The sequence below is a fragment of the Asterias rubens genome, chromosome 20 (assembly GCF_902459465.1).
Source record: "Asterias rubens chromosome 20, eAstRub1.3, whole genome shotgun sequence".
In the NCBI taxonomy this organism is placed as follows: Eukaryota; Metazoa; Echinodermata; class Asteroidea; order Forcipulatida; family Asteriidae; genus Asterias; species Asterias rubens.
In genome coordinates this window covers 4,833,376-4,858,476 of record NC_047081.1, presented here as the reverse complement: position 1 = coordinate 4,858,476, position 25,101 = coordinate 4,833,376, and the positions used below count along the sequence as shown (strand labels likewise).

Here is a 25,101-nt window from a genome sequence, read left to right as displayed (position 1 = left end):
TGTAAATATTATGGGCTGTCACTGTGCATGTAGTGGTACGCGCGTGATTTTGAACAAATAGCCGCAATGGAAATCTGCAAATTCGGTGAGAATTCATTTATATTTCAAAACATATCTTAACGATTGAAATAAATATCTACATTATCAGACATATTTTATCATTATTTGTAAAGCCTAACTTAATTTGGGAAATATTAAGGTGACAATTTTTGACATAAATTGGCGACGTTCGTCTCGATTTCGTGTGTGCATGGTCAATGGTCCGACTCCGAGGGCTCTATTGTGATTGTCGGGTGTCGAGTTGTCCATTCCATGCATACATGTAGCCCCACTTGTGTGGCCAAGGATAGCTGAATCCTTAGCCACACGTCCACCCCATTCCCTCATGCAGCTAAGGAATTAAAACAATTCTCGCGCGCTATCTACAAGCCACCCGGCATTATAAACCAGCTGAACTGAATGTGTTCACATATTATAATTATGACATCGACAGGACATAACTCTTCTTAATCTTTTCTTAGTCTTAGCTTGCTTTGTGTGTATTGAAAAGTGAAACAAATAACAAATTTAAAAGAATTTTTTAAAAGAATTTTTAACGATTGCTACCTTTCGCCGACTCTAATTTTTTTAAAAGAATTTTTAACGATTGCTACCTTTCGCCGACTCTAATTTTCATCGAATCGTGCACGGCGCAGCCGTCTTGGAATATGCGGATCAGCATGACGTCATCGGCCTGCTGAGCTATGGGCCCGTGAGGGCGCGAATACAAATCAACGGCTGTTTTATGTGAATTAAGCTTGTGTATTTTTTACGTGCACGTGCTACGTAGTTCACGAAAAACTACACAAGCTTAATTCACATAAAACGGCCGTTGATTTGTATTCGCGCCCTCACGGGCCCACATCTCAGCAGGCCGTTGACGTCATGTTGATTCGCATATTCCAAGATGGCTGCGCCGTGATGCACGAAACGATGAAATTAGAGTCGGCGAAAGGTAGCAAAGTTATCGTTAAAAATTTCTTGTTCAAATGTTATTTGTTTCACTTTTCAATACACACAAAGCAAGCTAAGAGTTATGTGAATACATTCAGCCGGTTTATAATGCCGGGTGGCTCGTAGATAGCGTGCGTGAATTTGTTTAACAACATAGGCAAGCTCTTTGTTTAAGGGCCTTGAGTACAATACATGTACCTACATGTAAACGTTAGAAGCCAACCTGATGTTTATTTTTTATGTACAATGTTTTATTGTTGTTTTGCAGCTTCAATGTGATTTCTTTCTGATGTTAACCTATTCTACAAGGCCGTGACACAGAAAAGTTGATATAATCATGGCATCTTCAGGGTCCCAGACAAGGAGTAGAGCCAAGGAAGAAGCAGCTAAGACTGGCAAGACTGATCCTGTGGCAGTAATCCAAGCAGAATTAGACAGTCTGATTGCAAAGTCTAGCAGTGACACAAGTACATCATCTCCTTCCAAAGCGACCAAGCCCACCACAGCAATCATAACAGCTACTACTAGTGAGACTACTGTTTCATCTTTACCCACTGAAGTCAGAGTGTCGTCAAGTGGAAATCCGACACAAGTTATAACTCTTCCTCCAGGGTCACCGGTGGGTAAGACGATACAAAACATTGTTAAGCGGAGCATACCATCTTCAACCTCTGGTCAAGTTGTTACCAAGGTAATAATAACACGGAACCCTTCAGGCAAACAGTCACTAGCTAGTACAGCTGGACTTACCACTGCAACAGTAACCAAGATGACCACAGGTGCAGCTCAGACCACTGGAGGAAGGCAGTTACTGTCCTCCGGATCACCGATCAAGCTTATTCCCATCTCTCAACAAGGCATGGTTCCCCAACAGGGAGTAGTCCAAAAAGGCATCGTCATCACAACATCCCCGGCAAAACAAAATGTGACCAAAGTTCCAATTCCAATGATGAAAAGTCCAACAAAGACTGGAGTAAGTATAATACCAAAGAAAATAGCTCCTTGCCCAACTCCACCACAAGGACTGATCGTCAAGACATGCTCAGGTACAACGAAAGGTGGAGTCTCATTGACATCTGTGTCTGGGGTCAAGACAGTCGCTATGGTTGCAAACACGGTAAGTTGTCAAAACAACTTGTTTTAAATCCTGCCATTTTAGGACCCAGAACATGGTTCACAGTAAAATCTTTAAAACCTTTTCATAACTACTGGGGACTGTTCATCCATTCTGATTGGTTGAGAGGAGATTACAAGGCCATGCTTAAATATGCAATATATACATGGTGGGCAGTTTTTAAACATGGCTTTAGGAAATTTTGCTAAAAAAGCACTATCAAATTTAAGTTGGGAGTAAACAAACTATATACATAAATCATTTGACACTACCTCCCCCCCCCCCGAAAAAAAGAAACTCTTCTTTGAAGGTATCAAACTGTTATATACATGTACTTAGATAATTCCAGAATGTGGAATGATGAATTCATTGATGTGACTGATGTTTTGTACATAGGTGTCAAGCCAGGGTCAGACAAAGACTATTCAGATACAGCCAGCTATCCAATCACAGAGTAAACAACCCATCAGTACCAACATTACAGCTACATCTAAAGCAGGCCTAGTGACTACCCCAGCTACTACTGTACAGTCAGTCAACGTCCCTGGCTCCAAGTTCTCCTACATTAGACTGGTGACTGTAACTGCATCAAGTGCAGCAACTACCCAATGTGAGTTTACATCCAGTTCTGTAACAGAATGGAGCTTGACCATAGAGTTATATATAAGTACTAGAGGGCGCACCGGCCTTTATATGCGGCCCCGGCAAGCACCCAGGCGGCCATTTTCTAAGTTGCCAAAACAGCATCTCACAGCGTGTGTTTTGCGGCCGTTTTGCGGCCATTTTGTAAGTTGACAGAACAGAATCGTGTAGCGCTCAATAAACACAAATTACAATGTGTACTTCATATTCAACGCACGTACAGAATGGCACACATTTCTCCTTGCTGTTCCGTTGCGTTTGTGCAAGCTACATCACCAGTGCGCCCTCTAGTTCTTCTATATAACTCTATGAGGTTGACATTCTACAGTGGGGTGGGAGGTTTGGTACATGTACATGTTTAATGTGTATAATTGTGTACATAGTCATATGCTCACTAAGCATATTATGTGGACTATTTACTGAACATGTTTGATAGTTAGTATGAGTGTTAACACTTACTAAATACTTAGGTTAATACTACTGCTGATAGGCAGCATACTGCGCCACAGTACATTATACAAATATTGAGTGGAATGGGAGGAATATTATCGCAAGGTCAAATTTGGACTGTTCCATTTCACGAGGCGAAGCCAAGTGAAATGGAACAGTTCAAATTTTACCGAGCGATAATAATCCTTCCATTCCACGAATTAAAGCCATTCAATATTTGTTTTATATAACTGACATACATGTATAGATCCTTGTCATTTGATGTATTTTAAAAGTTTAACATTATGAAAAATCACACAAATTACTGACAACCAAAAATCATATAGCGCTGCGTAGTGGCAACAATGCACAATTAATCGAATCACAACCTTTTGGCATCTTCTTTATTATGTGGACCATTTTGTAAGTCTGAAATTCGGATATTTTCATAAGTGAAAGCTATTTTGTTTATTTATACATTGTAATAAACTAAGAGGTACCTAGCAAGATATTATTGTATACAAAATTTTGACAACCCATGCCTTTCAAATAAATCGAGGTAGAAGAGATTTCGAGTTCCTGACGTTAGCATTTTTGAAAGACCTCAACAACCTGTTAGATAATTGAGGTATTTAAATTATCAAAATTTCATACTTGCATGGCATTTATTTAACTTTTGAATGCGCAGGTGGTGGGGGATGTTGACAACTAATTTAACGCAGAGATACCAACATACACGATTTGGGCGTAGCAAATACGATTTTGAGCCGTGACTACGACGCTACGATAATACTCAATAAAACACGCTAAACAAGCCGCCCAATATAATTTTATTAAATCGTACAATACATGCAAACAACGAATGAACTATTTAGTGGAAATAAAAATTAAGAAAAATATCAAAACAATTGTAACAGAAAAGAAAAAAACACTTTTAATTTTAGAACGCAGTGTTGAATAATAGCGGTGAATTCACTCGAATAATTCACTCGAACAATGTACGTGTCTCGACGTAATGATTGTTGCGTGCCCTTCCCCGCTGGCTGGCCGGCTGAGTGTGCATTTTTTACGCTAGTGCATTGCTGCAAGATCGTACCCATTGATCTCTATTACACGATGGGGAATAGTGCACACGTGCGTGGGGGGAATGAGGTTGTGTGTGAGCTAACGTGTCACAGTTACACATGTACCTCATTCCTCATGTATCCACTATTATTGTGCCCACGCTGTCTGTACATGTATCCCCCCCCCTTACCAGTTTTCACGCTTTTATGCCTTTTTCTTTGAATTGGGAAAAAAATAATGATGCCCTATATCAACCGATGCCCTAATTACCTTCTTTTGTTAATATGAAGTATGCAAACATATATTAAAACTTGATGGACATTGAAATGTTCACACTACACACCGATCTTCGATGACTTCAACTGGCCCCATTTGTTTGGAGTTTTTCCTGTTTTCACGGCAAACAAGAAAGCATGGTTTCCCGGTAAAGCCATACAAGGAAGAAACATCTGCAGTGACTACAAGTGTTCTTTGAGACTCTGTGTATGACTCTATAGCTCTATGACTCCTCGTTTTATTCAAAATATTTTTTAATGAAATTTTAAAATTACCATGGTAACTTGCAAAAAATAACAAAAATAAATAATTTAATAAAAAGTGTGAATAATCATTGGCTTTCAAATCTGATTTTTATTTATTTTTTTCCCCTTTTTTTCTCTTAAAATTTATAATAAAGCGTATAAATAAACAGTGATAATTGAATCAACAAGCTGATCGTTTAAATTTTAATATTAATAATAATATTGATCGGAGGGTTAAAAAAAAAAATCTCAAAAAATATTAGAAAATGATATAAGGCACATGGCTTCTTTAAGCCTCTGTATTTTTTTTCCAGAATGCTCAGCAAAATATTCAGTCACATGATTTGATCATCATGAATTGTGAATTGAAATAGTGTTTGATGAAACATTTTCGGTGGGCAAATATTTTTATATGGCCTCAACATTATGTCATATTTTTGTACCTTGTAGAAATGCCTAAAATACCAAACTTTTTGCATTTACAAGTGCAAATATCCAGTGGAGCCTTACGTGTTTCTAAGTTTTGGTCAAGGGAGAGGAGACTCTTTGCTTGGCAAATAAAACCACACAATTTTTATCTAGGGACTGTTTACATCGCGCACAGCGAGGTAAAAGATTTGCCACGATTTTAGGGACACCTTGAAAACAGGACCTCCTACGATACTTCATCGAAGCTTGGCAAAAAAAGTACGAAATAATGGTGACAAAAAAGGAGACCTTCTGAACAAAAATACCTTCAACTGAGTGGCCTGTGAGGTCTAAGCTAGACAGTTTCCATGTTATCCTACCAGTAATTGTAGCGCCGATGTCCAGACAATGGTTAAAATACGGACACGTATTTTTGGCCCAAAATCCGGACACGTTGTTTTTTCTTTTTTTTTCTCTCTCTCTCTCCGAATATCTTGTTGTTGCATTTCTGATCATTAAAACAAAAACATTTAAGTAAGGCCACCCTTTTTTATGTTACATTTAAGTAAGGCCACCCTTTTTTATGTTGAAACAAAGTCAGAAGATGAGCGAAATCAAGTTTTTTTTCACTGGCCATTATAAACATTTGTAGCTGTTCTGTTGATGCATACAGGTAATTGTTATTCCACAACAATGCCTGAAAATGAGCTAATTAGCATTGACAAGAGTAATAGAAAGATCGGTTTAGGGAGCCCAAGCTGCGCTCGCCCTTAACATTTGGGAGATGCTACTCTTTTTTAAATTTAATGTTGGCATCTCTTTTAACGGCAAAATACAATCAAAGCCCGACAATTAAAAAAAAAAAACATTTTTAAGACATTCTATAAGTTAGAAAAAAATCAAAGAAAATCGTACAAATAATAGTTATTTTGTGACCATTATTGCTGCGATACCTGGTCAACTATCAGAGTAATCAGTTTTCCAAATCTCCAGCGATGTAATTTTTCCTTGTCTGTTATTTACTTCAGCGCGACATTCATGAATTTTCCAATCAGCCTGTAAGATGACCTTTGACACGAGACATCCCCCTCAAACGTCTGCTTGTAGTCAGGCACCCTCAGTGTTTTTATGGAACGCGCGATCAGCACGTTTTTCTGCGCGATCTTATACTCGGGCAAAATAATTCTGTCAAGAAAATTACTTCGGCATTTACTGCCATTCGACAATCCATCAGACAGCTCCAGATGAAAAACTAAAACGTCTTTCAGATGAGTTACAACGGAAATACTTTCTTCAGAATGCAAGATTTTGGAAACTAAATCAACTTCCGTTCAGTTGATGTGGATTGCGCAAAGGTAATAAAGTCTGGAATGTCATTTTGCAATTAAGTCCGTCTTGTTTTTTGGAACGTCATGCAAATCTGTAATTTTTTGGCAATCGTCACTTAAAATCTGTCAAAACATACGTTCGATACTTACGTTTTTTACTTAAAAAAACAAATGTGGACTCTTGACCGAGTTTTTATTTTTGATAGATATTAGGTAGGAGAGGCTGCAATAATCACAGAAATTACAGTAGTCTTGTGGCAGAAAAAAAATATTACACGTACAGACAATTATTTGCTTTGTTTATCTGTCAACCTTTTGCCCTCCTCTGTCAGGCTTATATTTTCTGTGTTTGGTGTTTTGTTGATTTTTTACTGATTTTGTTTGAAAGTACATCTGTTGGGCCTCATTATAGTAAACAATGAATGTTCCTTGTCATTTACTTAAAGGGAAGGTATACGTTTGGGAATTGTCAAAGACCAGTCTTCTCACTTGGTGTATCCCATCATAAGCATAAAATAACAAGCCTGTGAAAATTTGGGCTCAATCGGTCATCGAAGTTGCGAGAAAATGATGACAGAAAAATCACCCTTGTTGGACGAATTTGTGTGCTTTCAGATAGGAATAGCTAGAAGTCTTTTGTTATTTTACTGAGGAATTACCTCTTTCTCTAAAACTACGTTATTATAGAGGGAGTTGTTTTCCACAATGTTTTATACTATCAACAGCTCTCCAATGCTCATTACCAAGTCACTTTTATTATTTGTTTTGATTAACTACCAAACGTGTACCTTCCCTTTAAGCTAGTTTTGAATTAAATATATATAACCACAGGTTTCACTGCTGCAGACTCTACATTTTTAAAATGATCACCACACGTTTAAAATTAACTGAATATCCTTAATATTTATGTTTACAATTATTTGAAATATCTGAAAAGGTCAAAAATAATTTTTTGAAAATGACATTTGAGGTTGTAAAATGGTCCATATTTCAAAGAAGATGCCTTTTGCACAGGTGCTCCTTTGTTTTAGCAGCGGCGCGGCGATGCTGTACTACTCAAAAACATTGGGAACAAGGATGATCCTAAGTGTTGAATGTGAAATGCTATTCCCCATGGGCAAATAGGTCTTTTTGATCGCCGGTGCGGATGGGAGTAATAGTGAATGTCACGTGAAGTAAGTTCCACCAATCAAATGACAAGGATCTGTACGTATGTATGTCAGTTATATATTTTGTAAACCATTACATGGTGCTATGTAAAATGATTGTAAAGGTCTCATAACTCAAACATATTTCCACATATACCTTGCAGGAAAATACTATTTAATGAAAGTGCCTTGAGCGTCACTGAGTGACGAATATGCGCGCTACATTGTACAAGAAGCCACTATTATTATGATTATTACTTAAAATACATACAGTATTGTGCTGATGAGAGGGACTGATGAATGTCTTTTCAGGACACCTTTCTACTAAATACACACGCCAAAAGGATATTGAACAACTTGAAACCCTGTTCTTTATTAATATAGAAAATATTTAACTATTTATTGCTAAAAGTTTGTATGTTCAATGTAACACATTTATAGAGTAACAGTGTAGACTGGTAAACGCATTGAGGAACTGACAATGGTTATGTACCCACGTATGAGACTAATGAACAATAATTGCACCCAGTATTGTCACCCAATTCTCAGTTTGTTTTTGACCATACGCTGGTACTTATTTTATTGGTATTTTTTTTCTGTGTAGCGAAACCTGTGATGGTGACCACGACTGCTAAACCAATTGCTCCCGCTGTGACATCAGTAAATAGTATTGTCAGACCTGCCATAAACCCAGTCAAGGTGAATGTGCCTATTGCACCGGCACAGGTAAGCATGGTAAGTTGAAAGATAATAATTATAGAAAAAACACCCTTGCCACACAAAGTTGTGTGCTTTCAGATGCTTGATTTCGAGACCTAAAAATTTATCTGAGATCTCAAAATCAATTTGGTGGAAAATTACTTCTTTTTCAAAAACTACGTTACTTCAGAGGGAGCCGTTTCTCACAATGTTTTATTATCAACCTCTCCCATTAATCGTTACCAAGTACATAAGGTTTTATGCTAATATCAATTTTGAGTAATTACCAATAGTGTCCACTGCCTTTAAATATCCAACAGCACAATTACCACCAATAACAGGATGAACAGTTTAAAACAAGAAGAAAATGTTTAGTTTAAAGCCCCAATTGGGAAAAACCACACAATCAGGTGGGGAATGGAAATTGAATCTTAGGATCCGGTTTGAAGTGGGGTTTGAACCAAGGTCCACAGAGACGAAAGGCTGGGAACGAAACCACTGAGCCAACCTGATCCCCCAAACGTTTCTGGTCCTGATAACAGTCAGAATAAACATTTCTTTTGCAACGTCACAGCCTGAGTGAGGTAGAAAAACTATGGAAAGCCAAAAATGCAAATAAAAAATGGATCACTACTATTTGTAACAATGTACACAAATATCCAAACATTGTGTTGTTTTTGTTGTAAATAAAACAACTAATTATGGGAGGTATTTTATTTAATTGATCAGATTGCAGAAAATGTTGAATTTGGTTAAAACATCTATAATAACAGTTGAGTGTTTCACTGACATTCGGCGGTCCATGCCAACCAAGGCGGTTTGTTTATCAACAAAGGAAAGGTCTATACAAAATTTGTTGTACTTCCTCTATGTCTAAGCTCAAAGACATTTAAGATTGTGAGATCATGGTGTAATAAAAACCATGAGTCTATCACTTCACTTTGAGCAAAAGCTGCCGGCTAAGAAATCACTGAAAAAGGGTAGTCAAGTTTTTAAAACTAGGTTTTAAATGTAAAATGTTTATGGTGTACTACACTAGTGTTAATTCTATACAGGCAAGCCGGAGCAATGTTACCCAGGCTGCAACAGGTTCCGGTCAGAATCGAATGATCATGCCAGCCAATACCCAGCTAAAGATTATAAACCCAGTAACAGGAGAGACAAGGTTTGCTGCATTCCCACCAGGTACAACACTACTGGCACCATCTGGTAATATCCTACAAAGCTTTGCTATGGTTCCAATGGTTCAGCAGGTAAGTAACCAGGTTTCTTTATCCCACTCTAATTTCTTGTAATAAAGCGAATACATTTTATTTTGACATGTTTAGGGTCTCCACCTCCTTCCTTTTCAGAAGCTGCTTCATTTTTGTTTTGTTTTTAATGATACATTATTACATGTATAATGATCTCAGCCGGTTGTCTTTAAAAATGTGTCAGGCAGCTATTTTGAAAAGAAATAAAAATCCTTCAATTTTTTAAAAAGAGCAGGACGCTAAATATATATATATATATATATATATATATATTTATTTTTTTGCCTTACTGCATTGATAGTGCAGCAGTCCAATCAATACCCACGACAGTCTTTTGAAGAAAACACAAGTAGCTCCTAACATGAGCGAATTAATAGCTAGCTAGCTTGCGTAGCAACACTATTGGTTGGGTAACTCTATATAGTTATGCACTAGGCAGAAGTGTTTGTACTCTCATGCGATGTGCAATATAAATATATTATGAGAAAAATCTTTGCCTAGATGTACATAAGTATTCTTTCATGTCATTTGATATAACCACAACAATGGGAGACTTTGTAACACAACAATGGGAGACTTTGTAACACAACACTGGGAGACTTTGTAACACTACAATGGGAGACTTTGTAACACAACAATGGGAGACTTTGTAACACAACAATGGGAGACTTTGTAACACTACAATGGGAGACTTTGTAACACTACAATGAGAGACTTTGTAACACAACAATGGGAGACTGTAACACAACAATGGGAGACTTTGTAACACTACAATGGGAGACTTTGTAACACTACAATGGGAGACTTTGTAACACTACAATGGGAGACTTTGTAACACAACAATGGGAGACTTTGTAACACAACAATGGGAGACTTTGTAACACTACAATGGGAGACTTTGTAACACAACAATGGGAGACTTTGTAACACAACACTGGGAGACTTTGTAACACAACAATGGGAGACTGCAACACTACAATGGGAGACTTTGTAACACTACAATGGGAGACTTTATAACACTACAATGGGAGACTTTGTAACACAACAATGGGAGACTTTGTAACACAACAATGGGAGACTTTGTAACACAACAATGGGAGACTTTGTAACACTACAATGGGAGACTTTGTAACACTACAATGGGAGACTTTGTAACACTACAATGGGAGACTTTGTAACACTACAATGGGAGACTTTGTAACAACAATGGGAGACTTTGTAACACAACAATGAGAGACTTTGTAACAACAATGGGAGACTTTGTAACACAACAATGAGAGACTTTGTAACACTACAATGGGAGACTTTGTAACACTACAATGGGAGACTTTGTAACACAACAATGGGAGAATTTGTAACACAACAATGGGAGACTTTGTAACACAACAATGGGAGACTTTGTAACACTACAATGGGAGACTTTGTAACACAACAATGGGAGACTTTGTAACACAACAATGGGAGACTTTGTAACACAACAATGGGAGACTTTGTAACACAACAATGGGAGACTTTGTAAAACAACAATGGGAGACTTTGTAACACTACAATGGGAGACTTTGTAACACTACAATGGGAGACTTTGTAACACTACAAGTGGAGACTTTGTAACACAACAATGGGAGACTTTGTAACACTACAATGGGAGACTTTGTAACACAACAATGGGAGACTTTGTAACACAACAATGGGAGACTTTGTAACACAACAATGGGAGACTTTGTAACACAACAATGGGAGACTTTGTAACACTACAATGGGAGACTTTGTAACACAACAATGGGAGACTTTGTAACACAACAATGTGAGACTTAGTAACACAACAATGGGAGACTTTGTAACACAACAATGGGAGACTTTGTAACACAACAATGTGAGACTTTGTAACACAACAATGGGAGACTTTGTAACACTACAATGGGAGACTTTGTAACACAACAATGGGAGAATTTGTAACACAACAATGGGAGACTTTGTAACACAACAATGGGAGACTTTGTAACACAACAATGGGAGACTTTGTAACACAACAATGGGAGACTTTGTAACACAACAATGTATGTTTGTTAATGTAGGTGGCAGCAGACTTACCTGGTATACTTACAACTTGTTTAAATAGTTCTGGATTACACATTTCATAGAAGGATGGATTTACCTGATAAATCAACTGCCACACAGCATCCCAAAATTCCCCCATTATGAAGCATTTAGTTAGTCACCCAGGAGTAGTTTTAAAATGACACAGATTAGAGTTTCTCTTGTGTGGTAATGTTGTACCTGGGCCCAATTTCACGGCTCTGCAAACTGCCAAATCCTGCGCTTACAATCACCTTCCAAAATTTCTGTGCTAGCTGAAAATGCCTAGTAACATGGAGTACACCTACGCCCCAGCCAAAATTCCCTGGTAACTCGTGGAATATGCTTGACGTAAGTGCATAATTCCCTGCTTGTGTAAGCGCTAATTCTTTCCTTACGGTAAACATGATAACTATAATTCTTCTCGTGAAACTTGTGACGCAAAATCACCTTCTAAATAAAACTTGAACTATAGACCGATCCAGCCGCGCAAGTGCTGGGCGTGCCACTGCTGGGGTGTCTTTGTCCCTAGTTTTGAGCACAAAGACACAAGTGAAAAGGAACATGATTTCCTCATGTCTTTGTGCACAAAACTAGGCACATGTACACCGCAGCAATGGCGCGCGGTGCTAAACACTTGCACGCCTGGTGCGCGTCGGATCGGTCTATAGTGGAGGGGAAAAACATTTAGATGTTTAGCAAGATTGACATACGTGGTGCTTGTGTTTGATTTTCCTTGAGCTAGTCTAATATAATGCTTTACCTGTGTAACGAATTTGTGTTTTTACAGCAGGTAGTGACGCAGGCTAAACCAGTGGCACCCCAGAACTTTGTTTCTTTAGCTCCTTCTGGTGGAGTTCCTCAAGCTCCTACACCAAGGCCACATTCTCCACCACCACCCAGTCGGATCATTAATGGGTAAAAAAAACCTACTAACTTAAATTTCTATGTTTTCGACATACATGCATTCATGTACACCCAGTTAGCATTGCTATTTTCTTCTGTTTGCTTAAAATTGTTGCATGTGAGTACATTATTTCTCTTTCTAAATTGTCAGTTTTTTGTGTTGACGTGCAAAACAACAGCTACATGTACATGTTTGTATCATTAATTTTACACTGAACATTCTTGTAAACATGGTAAAGGTTTGTCTTCCTACGAGGTATATTTGAATGTTGTTAATAATAGCCATGTGTTGTATGGTTATAATCATTCCTTTTACTAACTGTTTGGATAAAAACAAACAATATGGGAGCCTTGGATTCCTACATACATTCTGAACTTTTGAAGTAAACAAAATTATCAAATAGGACAGGTCCTCACATTTTAAATTAATTATCAAATCAAACTATGGAATCAATATGCAGAGCTGTAGTGACTGGTCAAAAAAAACATACTGCTGTAAGTTCTGTATTGAGGTATCATATACTTTGTCTTTGTGATTATTGCCTTATTTGTTTATTTCATTATCTCAAATGTACTTGATTCATTGATGCACATAATATTGATCTAACGTGTGGCGTTTTCATTTTGAAGGAGGCGTTCAATACCCAGTGATGCTGATCAGAGACCCCGTAAACCATGCAACTGCACCAAGTCACAATGCTTGAAATTGTAAGTATACTCAATAGAGTGCATCAAGCCTGTATGCTTCGTTTTTAGAAGGGCAAGGGCACCAAGGCATTTTCTCCCTGGTAAAAGGCGCCTTATGAGGAAATTTTTCATTTCTACTGGAGCATTTCAAGGACACAAAGGCAACGACTTTGTGGCATGAAGGCAATCGCCTTTGAGGTCGTTCACACGCTGTACTAAAGTTGGTCTAAGTCCACTTAGACCGGTTCGGGTTCAACTTTTGTGTGTGTGAACGCCAAAAAAGTTAGACCGGATCGGGTCTAAACCCCAAAACTTAAACCGTCCAGCGAGGCGGTCTAAGTCTAAACCAGTTCGAGTTTATCTTTTAACACTGCGTGTGGACAGAATGACATCCGGTTTTAACTCACAACGGTCGACCCATTGTGTGGTGTAATGCACACGCCCGGGACCCTGAGTGCTTGTATTTTAATTGTATGTATACATGTACTGTCGTCTCTGGTGCCGCTTACCGAGTTGGCGACACTCTCCAATCGGTGTGTGCAGTTTATTTACAACGGTCCAACATTGATTAAATTCTGAAAAAAAAAAATATTTTCCAAGCGTTTTTTGTTGAGTGTCCTACAATAAATTGAAACTGTTTTCATCCGTATACTACGAGCGCAGCGAAGAAGCATGGATATTTTGTAATGCTTCTCACATGCACAGCGCTGCCATCCCATAGTGATCAATCTCTGATATCCCATAGTTATCCTAACGATCCGGTGGATGTGCTTTTCTATGGCCGTCACCGTTACTAGCGTGATATACTTTCAATCTAGGAGAATGAACTGTCGTGGGTGCAAGGCTGTGTGTAGGGGAAATTCCCCTTGGCCAGCAATACCACGTTACAGTACATGTATTTATGTAACTTGCACGTGTGAAGCTGTGTGAACGAATCGGAATAAAAATCGCGGCACCAGCTTTTGAGAGATTGCAACTTCCAATCGATTGAGGTACAAACTTTTATTAAATCAGAACCGATGGTACAAAACACAAAAAATAAACGTGTTCTGATTCATGGAATATGGATAATATTTTGGTGAGTTTTCTCGGCTGTTTGTATCAATATATTGTTTGTTTAATTATTTGTTTAAGAGTCGTGTTCATGTTTGTTTTAAGTGCCCGTATCCTCCTAACGGTAGAACTGTTTTTCGCGTTCGATTGAGCCATTTTTATCCAATATATAACATGTTCTGGTGATCGTCCAGTGCACTCAGTATCTCGGTGCGTGAATCTGATGAATAAAACCGGATGTAAGAGCAATGGGGTCACGTCTGCTTTGACCTCTTAAAACCGGAGATAAACCTCATAGGGTTTAACTCTGTGCTGTCTGAACGCAAGGGGGTTTTACTTTTACGACCACCCCCCGCTGCTCGTAAAAGTTAAACCGGTCAGGTCTAAGTTAGTACGCTGTCTGAACACAACCTTTGTTGCCTCCGTGAAGTACCAGGCCAGGTGCATTATATCAGTTGTATAAAATTTGCATTGTATACAGAGTCTCATTTAGTAAGCCATCCAGTGTTTCATTGAATCACCTTTCTGCAGGACAGCTGCCATCCAAGTTCCAGTGAAAACAATTCTGGTTTTAACACGTTTGAATCAGTTAGAAACTAAAACATACATAGGAAAGAAAAAGAATTAAAAAACAACTGCAAAAACAAAAGCTTTACCTAGCTGTCTATGCTATGCAATGGTGTATCCTACAGTAGCAAACATAATGAAAATAGTATACATTTATAATGCCCGTACTGAATGGTGGAGCTTGTTAGAATGATTTTTAAACACCTTGAAGGAGATAGAAAGTGAGGTGGCACATATTGGTACCAGACCATGCCAGAAATACCGGGCAAACCCCTTCTCTTTCTGATAAGTATTATTATTGTTCCCTTTTCACTAGTGTGTCAGAGATTTTTCCTTATGTCATCAGTTGTTAGTCTTCCCTAAATCCTCAAATTACAGCGGATTTTTGCCAGGAGTAAAAAGATGGTAAAAAGAATATTATGCACGTAAACACACGTTGTTCATGTATCTTAGACTTATGGGTCTTGTTCACTACACGCACATAGTTACTTTACTTTGAGGATTGAGAGAAGAATAACAACACTGACGCTATCGCAGCCTGTGGCTATCGCAGCCTGCGGCTATCGCAGCCTGTGGCTATCGCAGCCTGTGGCTATTGCAGCCTGTGGCTATTGCAGCCTGTGGCTATTGCAGCCTGTGGCTATCGCAGCCTGTGGCTATCGCAGCCTGCTGTTGCAGCCTGTGGCTATTGCAGCCTGTGGCTATCGCAGCATGTGGCTATCGCAGCCTGTGGCTATCGCAGCCTGTGGCTATTGCAGCCTGTGGCTATTGCAGCCTGTGGCTATGGCAGCCTGTGGCTATGGCAGCCTGTGGCTATCGCAGCCTGTGGCTATCGCAGCCTGTGGCTATCGCAGCCTGTGGCTATCGCAGCCTGTGGCTATCGCAGCCTGTGGCTATCGCAGCCTGTGGCTATGGCAGCCTGTGGCTATTGCAGCCTGTGGCTATTGCAGCCTGTGGCTATCGCAGCCTGTGGTAACTATAGTTAAGTGTCTTGCTGAAGGTCACAAGAGTCATGACCGAGATTCAAACCCCAACCCTGATGACTTTGCCTTCAGAAATTTAGTCTGGTGCACTACATGTAGGTCACATGGCCACAGTGCATCCCTTATACATTGTTGGTAAATGCATTTGTGCAAGACCATGTTCATGGCAGCAAATGCTAGCATGTTATCTTCATGTAGTGCTCTATGCCATACGTACATGTACTACTGCAATTGAGACAAGTTTCAGAATATATAAGGAAACAGGCCAGTCTGGAGGAGAGTTCACTTACTTGATTCATTTGACACTGTTAATTCCGAGAAATATGAAAGGTCACCTTCATATAAGACGTTTGTTTTGGTATCAAATCTTGGAATGTTAAAATCATTTACTGTTTTGTAGTCATAATTGACGTTTGATTTCTTTCTTTCTAGGTACTGTGATTGTTTTGCCAATGGTGAATTCTGCAACAGTTGTAATTGCAACAATTGCTATAATAACTTAGAACATGAAGATGACAGGGCCAGAGCAATAAAAGCATGTCTTGACCGTAACCCTAATGCCTTCAAACCCAAGATAGGCAAAGGACGTAATGGAGAGTTGGATAGAAGGCATAACAAGGGATGTAACTGTAAACGTTCAGGGTGTCTCAAGAATTACTGTGAGTGTTATGAGGTAAGTCTATATCCAACTGATCATTTCGTTTTCATTCTTAAAAACCATAATTGTATCATCATCAATGAGCTGCACTGCACGCAGACACAAGTTTTTCCCATTCTCTCCTGTCTTGTGCTAGTGTCTGATTCTCCAGCAGGGAGAGCAGAACATCCTGTGACACTAATCTTACGATTCCTGGTGTATAATAGTCTATGCCGGCCTTGAGATGGGGAGTAGAGAGCATAGATATTGAGCCAGGCCTGGAATTACACCGTTGCCCCTAGTGTTGGCCTTAGTGTCCTTCAAAAGTTTCCCATTGACTTTCAGATTTTAAATGTAAGTGCCCTTTGCATAATGAAAATGGCCTTGCCCTTTCAACATGTTAAAAAAAATGAATTCCCAGGCCTGTTGAGCATCTCATTTTGAGGTTTCCCTTGGATGTTTTCAAGCAATCTGAGTTTTTGGATGGTTTGTATTAAATGCATTGTGCTGGCTGGTGTTGTACAAGTTGTAGGTAATTCTGTCATATTATTGTATAGAAAGATGTAAAACTCTCAGACTCACAGTCATCACATCAACAAACATTTAAGCTCATACATCATTAGTTTTGTTCCATTGTCTCTTGCATTCTATCTAACCAGGCAAAAATCTTGTGCTCCAATAACTGCAAGTGTGTCGGATGCAAGAACTTTGAGGAGAGTCCAGAACGTAAGACGTTGATGCATCTTGCAGATGCTGCAGAGGTACGGGTTCAGCAACAGACAGATGCTAACACCAAACTACAGTTTCAAGACTTCCCATCAAGGCCTGCTACTGTCAATGATTCTGGAGAAAGGTATGATGCTTTGTGTCTTTATAATGTTCAGCAATTTCTGTATAGCACTTTACCTGTTCATTTAAAATGGCGACTTTAGTGGACTATGCACTATTTTTGTTCCAAAAAAGGAAAGTATTTGAGTTTACAGATCACTCATGGGAAATAAAGCCTTAGACTTAATTTATTGTCTGATTTCAACAGGTTTTTTTATTTGTGGGGCGTGTCTTGGCGTAGTGGTCTTGTTCACTGGATCTAAGCTTTAGTGTTGTCAGCAGCAGAGTGTGGGTTCAAATCCCAGTCATGACACTTGTGCCCTTGAGGGAAGGTTGCGGAGGTAGTGCATTCTGCTTTATCAGCTAGGCTCCCAATGAATGACACCCATGCCTACATCCTTACCGACTGTGTATAGGGTAACTAACCCTGTATCAGCCCCATGAGTAAGTGGCAATGTGCACCTGGTAGCAGTTGATTTGGGTCTACAGCCCTAATCAATTAAGTGTAGCTCTCACCTTGAAGTATCTATCCAGGCTTGTGATGTTGGGCGGTCTCTCATAAAAGAGTAAAAAAAATGATGACAGGAAATTCAATATCGAAGCACACTTTTTTTTAATACTTATTTTATTCAGTAATAATGTAGTTTTCTGGTGTCTTTCCCTACAGGTTACCATTTTCCTTCATAACCAATGACGTGGCTGAAGCAACCTGCCAGTGTCTATTAGCTCAGGCAGAGCAGACAGAGCAAAAACATCACTCACAAGCAAAAGCAGAAAAGTTGATCTTGGAGGAGTTTGGCCAATGCTTATGGCAAGTTATTGATTCAGCTGGCAAAACAAAAGGTATGTCACATGGAGAGTAAAACAACACACTTTAGTAGTCATTTTAACTGGAGCGCCAAGGGTGCAGTGTTGTGTACTCCCCAAGGAGCTGAGAAAGATTAAAGGAATGTTATTTTCCCAATGACCAGGGCATTAATGTAAAGCAGTTTGGAACTGTCGTGGCCGAGTGGTTAAGAGCACCGAATTTAAACTCTGGTGTTTCTGATCAGCAGAGTGTGGGTTTGAATCCCCAGCAGTGACACTAGTTTCCTTTAACAAGACACTTGACCATTGCTTCGCCCATCGAATGGGCCATAAAGCTGTTGGTCCCATGTCTTGTGTAACGCAAGTAAAAGAACCAAGTGCACTTATCGAAAAGAGAAAGGGTTTGCCCGGTGTTCCTGGCTGTGGGTGCTGTACCGTCGGAGCTATAAGGTGCTAAATAAGTGGATCTCAGAATCCATCACTGCAATAACCGATCTCTCTGAAAGTTTGTATGTACTCGAGTACCTTGTTTAGTAGATACATGTACATTCGCTATGTATAGACTTTGATATTATTGATATTATTATTGAGACGGTTATTATGAAATGCGCTCGGCTATATAATGATTTATTATTATTATTATTATTATTATTATTATTATTATTATTATTATTATTATTATTATTATTATTATTATTATTATTATTATTATTATTATTATTATTATTATTATTATTATTATTATTATTATTATTATTATTATTATTATTATTATTATTATTATTATTATTATTATTATTATTATTTTATTGTTATTGTTATTGTTATTGTTATTGTTATTGTTATTGTTATTGTTATTGTTGTTGTTGTTGTTGCTGCTGCTGCTGCTGCTGCTGCTGCTGCTGCTGCTGCTGCTGCTGCTGCTGCTGCTGCTGCTGCTGCTGCTGCTGCTGCTGCTGCTGCTGCTGCTGCTGCTGCTGCTGCTGCTGCTGCTGTTGTTGTTGTTGTTGTTGTTGTTGTTGTTGTGATGATCATACAACAGTATCAAGCCTTTCCTTGGTAAGACTTTCAAATCATGATTCCGTACACACTGAGAGTTAAATCCCACAACTTATACAAGTCCCTCTCTTATCAATTATCAATTATCTTGATAAAATTGAGACAAAATTGGACAACGAAAACTTAACAACGAAAGATTGGACATACCTTAGCCTTTCCTTTTAAAATTTACACTGGAGCCTAATTTTGTTAACAATAGTTTTACAAAGTTTAGGTCAACAACCAAACATATCTGTGACTTATTTATGATTTTGTTTTAGGAATGTCGGCTTGAATTCTTCACTCATCTTGTAAAATACTTTGGCGTTTGTACCAGCCAGAGAGTGTTGAGGGCAGTGCTGTTTGGCTGAAAGATCTTCTTACATCATAGCTATGGTATCATCAAGAACACTTTATTTCATCAGTGAATGAACAGGGCCCAATTTCATGGCTCTGCTTACCTCTGAATTCTGTGCTTTCGACCACCATTCTCTGCTTGTGCACGGCAAGCGCCGAATTTGTGCGCTAGCTGTTTAAGTGTAGAATGCCTTATAACATGGGGTAGGCATGTGCACAAGCCAAAATTCTCTGCTAACCCTTGCTTATGGTTAGCAGAACCATGAAATTGGGTCCAGATTTGATCAAGAATGATTGATCTTGTTGTGGGATTGCTTGTATTACCTGGAGTAAATGAACCAATACTGTGATTTCCATGTACATGGCATGTTTGATATTACCTGATGTGTACAAGAAACATACTGTTGACATGATAAAGCATGCTTAATTATCTACATGAGTTTAAAAACTTGTCATTACTGTACAGGAATAGTCTGTTTTCTCACAGACTAAACCCTTGACACAACTTGAAACTAAAACAACTTTTGTCTTGCATTACTAAGTAGTGTTTATTAGTGTACAAACTGAGGACACCCCTTTGTCCTCGCATTGTTTGGACTTGGGTTTTCTTTTAGCAATGTCCCAATAAGTTTTGTACACATCACAGAGCGAGCAAGGACTGTCCCCTTCTGTCATTTTCCCAGATCCCTTTTGTTAAAATCCTTGGTTTGAATGCGTAGACATGTTTCATGGTTAAACACTCCATGCAACACATAGTTAATACGAAAAGGTGCACACACTCACAAGTTTTTTTGCACACATGGTTGTGGGGACTTGCTATACGCCTCTCTTAATATTTATGCATGAGGTACGTCACAATGCTATTTCAAAAGGAGGCAAAGGGCGCAGCCACTGCAAGTGATTGGGGACGTGCGCCCATAACCTCATTTTGGGTAAGAATTATGACGTCATGCATAAATATTAAGAGAGGCGTATTGGAGCAATTATTTCATTTACTTAAGAATTCCCTTGTGGAGACCAAGTTGAATAAACAAAAACGTTTTGGAGACCTTTGTTCCAAAAGTTCTACAAATGTAACTGCATGTATATACCTACCCCAGGTAACAAACATGCATTCCAATCCTGCCTAAAGGCCCCTTGCATTAGCCACCATTGCTGATGAAAAGTGCGCACGAATGAAGAGCTATCATTTGCTGAGAGTGGTGCATGTTTCCATTGTTTGTCATCAAAGATGGCAGCCATTGCAATGGGTCTCAGGTAACAAACCCCATGATTGGTTCCATACTCGGGTCACACCCCATAGTTACAAACTCCAGGTAACACACCCAATAGTTACATACTCCAGGTAACACGCCCAATAGTTACAAACTTCAGGTAACACACCCAATAGTTACATACTTCAGGTAACACACCCAATAGTTACATACTCCAGGTAACACGCCCAATAGTTACATACTCCAGGTAACACGCCCAATAGTTACATACTCCAGGTAACACGCCCAATAGTTACATACTTCAGGTAACACACCCAATAGTTACATACTCCAAGTAACACGCCCAATAGTTACATACTTCAGGTAACACACCGAATAGTTACATACTCCAGGTAACACACCCAATAGTTACATACTTCAGGTAACACACCGAATAGTTACATACTCCAGGTAACACGCCCAATAGTTACATACTTCAGGTAACACACCCCATAGTTACATACTCCAGGTAACACATCCAATAGTTACATACTCCAGGTAACACGCCCAATAGTTACATACTTCAGGTAACACACCCAATAGTTACATACTTCAGGTAACACACCCCATAGTTACATACTCCAGGTAACACACCCAATAGTTACATACTTCAAGTAACACACCCCATAGTTACATACTCCAGGTAACACGCCCAATAGTTACATACTTCAGGTAACACACCCCATAGTTACATACTCCAGGTAACACATCCAATAGTTACATACTCCAGGTAACACGCCCAATAGTTACATACTTCAGTAACACACCCAGTAGTTGCACACTCCAGGTAACACACCCAATAGTTACATACTCCAGGTAACAAACCTTGTGGTTACGCACTAGGTGACATACCCCCATTGTTCTGCACTAGGTGACAAGCCCCATGGTTACCCACTGTGGTTGCATACTCCAGGTGTTACATGTACACTGATCAAGAATAACATCACCAAAGACAAAGAACATGGACTTTTAAAAAACAGTTAGTTTATTGAAACAACATTTTATACATCTTTCAAATTTACCATTTTTAATATAAACATTTAAAATGTATACATTAAGCATTCAAATGTTAATGCAATCATGTGTGTCGAACAATAGTCCTTTGTATATAAACTTCTAAATGAATACAAGAATTGGCAGAAAGCAATACGTTATCATATTTTGTGAGGTAATTATATTCTTTTTGTACATCTGTACAAAGTGCTTTGGTAAGAGTAGCCAGTTATGTGTTTTTAATAATTGTAGTATTGATTATTATGTTAATGTATAGCATTTATAAAGTGAATTAAACTTGTACCTTATTGAGTGTAGGCCTCTGGGCACCATAGAATGGACAGTCAGTCATATTGGAATATTTGCTCACATCAGATTGCGGGTATTTTCATTTTCTTGGTTTGAGCCTTTTAAAGAAGTTTACATCATGTACAGTTTGTTTATTCTTGTTTTATTTTTTAAGCCCAGATCATGGGTGCGTTCCACTCGCGCAAACGTTGCCAACAGTTGCGCACGTTCGCCAACAATTTCAAGTGGAACGAGTTGTTCGCTGCCACCGTTGGCGAACGTTGGCAACTTTAGGCGAACATACTTCGGAGGTGTTGGCGAGTGGTTTTTAAAATGGCGGACAAGCATACGGTATTATTTCTTTGTCACAAACATAATTACATTGTATTTTCGGTGGATGATAATGCAGATTTGGAATAACAAAGTTAATTAGTTGATGTAATGGTGTCAAAAAGAGGACTATTGCAGCAAAAACAAAGTAAAAAAAAAATACGTATGGTGCGCGCCATCTTCATTTCAGGGCGCCGCCATGTTGACATCGCGTATACGCACCAATCGTTCAAAAGACAACAAAACGTTTGCGCGAACAGTTACGAGTCGTTTGCGCGAGTGGAACCAACCCCTGATGACAGAGATCTTCTTGGATGTTTGGGCCAAGTATAATGAATCAGATTACTAGCCAATGTGAACACGTTTTGGAGGTTACGCTCTGAAAGCTGCTGAACTGGTTTGCCTCGTTGGCATTTCTTGTTTAATTGGATGAGGTTGGATCCTGTTTGACTGTAGCTTGACTTTGTTGACATGCGCATTGAATAATGATTACACATGGTGTGATCTATATGTGTCTTATTGTATGTAGATCTCCTCTTATTGGAATTAGAAAGGGTTAGATTTTTATATGATGAGAAATGATTATGTACATCTAAGCCTTAATTCAGTACCCACCTGCCTCTAAATTATCCAATAATCAGTGTTTTGATTGTTACCGTAAACGTTACCCCTCAAATCAAAGGAAATTTGTAACATAATTTGATGCAAACTATCGATAGTGTCAAAGATGCATATTCAAAACTAAAACAGTTCCCTGTGCTATCAGCAATTTTGTTTGTGATAGTTGTACTATTTTACCCTCTACATTAAAAATATCCTACCTGTTTACTTCCACAAAATAACTACAAGTAATTCACTCAGAGATTCTATTCTCGTTGACATTTCAGAACCATTTGTTTAACTGTCATGTTTTAATATTCAACACCTTAGGAGATTTCCCAAGACGTGCTGTATAGTCTCTTGTGACCATTTTATCAAAAGTACATGATTATGCATCTAATCTTTACTTAAATTTTGTTTAAATGTGTGCATAATCGATGATGAGAATGGATTATTCAAATCATAAAAAGCTCATCCCATTTATATTACAAAATATTTTATCAATACATTTTGATACTTGTAGATAGAGAATAGTTTGACTGTAATGCCATTTTATTAAGAAGAGCAAGTGCTTGTCATGCTTTTTAAGGGACACAGCGTTTGTAACCGCTTTTTTGTATGCATCTGGTTGGAAAGATGTTTTTAAAGTAGAATACAATGATCCACACAAGTTTGCCCCGAAATTGCGTGGTTTTCCTTTTACTGTGCGAACTAACACGCTCGGCCATTTCCAACCATATGCATTTTATAGACAAGGGTTACATACGCTTTTTATAGACCAACTCGTCCGATCCAAGGCAACGTGTTCCTTTAAAGATTGTGTTGATTACACCTTTCCCTATATTGAAATAGTGCCAGATATTATGCTGTAATAAGAAAAATCTTTTCTAACTAAAGATGAATCACACCTGGTTGACTTTGAAGGTTGAGATGAATGCGTTTAATAGTATGGAAATATCGCTTCGGGCATAGTCATGGTTTTGACATCACCGAGGGCCTATAATTTTAACTGTGTCCCGATTATTAAGCTGTCAATGTTTCGTTTATATACCGAACAAAGATTCTTCTAATCAACAAACCCTGACTACCGTGACACGGAACGATAGTCGTACATACAGTCGGCTACGCACGAGCGACCTATTTGCGACCGTTTACTTTCAGGGCAGACAAAGTCGATTGCAGCTATGCCCCGGTGTGGCGGTCTTGGAGCTCCGGCGGTCTCGGAGCTCCGGCGGTCTCAGAACCGGGCTTAGTTTACTACATGTATGACGTCATCTTGCCAGGAAAGGGGCCCACCTATTTCCATGACTCCATTTTTAACCAATCAGACTTGGATTTTAAATGAGGCATATAAATGTAGCAATAAAACAGCTGCATTGGTTAGAACTATCTCTAATAAACATTGCAATGCCGCGTTCCCAACATTGCACAGTATGCTCCATTGTAATTGATACAGGCTACTTTACAATATGGCCCAATTTCTTAAAGCCTGTAAGCACAAACAACAAAATGTTTAGCAAAACAGATACCAGCCAACATTCCTTTCAGTTTACAATGTTGTAACTGGTGCCCCACTCACTTTTTGCTCAGCAAATAAATGGTATTTTCTGCTCAACAGCTTTATGAGTTTGGGCGCAGGTCTTTCACCTGCATATTTTGTACCAACAAATTGAACTGTATTTCTCCTTTTACAACAAATTGAACTGTATTTCTCCTTTTACAATACTATCACATTGTGCTCTACATGAATACTTAAAGGCATCAAACTCTTATAATTCAATCCAGATCATTTAAGAAGGGTTATTAACATGGTTTGGGTTGGATTACTATAGGTACCATCATTACCTGCTATAAGTTTGGGCTTAAAGAAGACCTGGCCCAGTTGAACTTTTTATTTCCACCCAGTTTTTGTTTTCGTACATTGAATTATGAATACCTCATTTTACTTATTAATCCGATTGTTTGTATCTATACTGGACATGCATTCACGTTTTTATGTGTTTTCTTTATTTTGTATGTTAATTTTATTGTGACTTGTTTAAACCTGTGAATAAATAAATAATATCTGTGCATGAAAACGGGCACCGGTATCTTATTC

The 25,101-nt window shown here is 38.6% G+C and overlaps 1 protein-coding gene across 3 annotated transcripts; it reads left to right on the top strand.

Moving 5' to 3' along the window:
- The first annotated feature begins 15 nt into the window (after positions 1-15).
- LOC117303905 (protein lin-54 homolog) lies at positions 16-20,420 on the top strand. 3 transcript variants are annotated; one of them, XM_033788357.1, is made up of 11 exons: positions 16-85; positions 1,262-2,110; positions 2,504-2,717; positions 8,253-8,374; positions 9,403-9,600; positions 12,467-12,594; positions 13,213-13,290; positions 16,305-16,545; positions 17,169-17,362; positions 18,005-18,180; positions 19,464-20,420. In XM_033788357.1, exons 2-11 carry the CDS (start codon positions 1,331-1,333, stop codon positions 19,475-19,477), a joined length of 2,145 nt encoding a protein of 714 aa, XP_033644248.1. In that variant the 5' UTR covers positions 16-85; positions 1,262-1,330; the 3' UTR covers positions 19,478-20,420. The 3 variants fall into 3 exon arrangements, with proteins under 3 accessions (XP_033644248.1, XP_033644247.1, XP_033644246.1); XM_033788356.1 differs by having other exon boundaries at positions 8,253-8,383; positions 12,470-12,594; XM_033788355.1 differs by having other exon boundaries at positions 8,253-8,383.
- Positions 20,421-25,101: the final 4,681 nt, after the last annotated feature.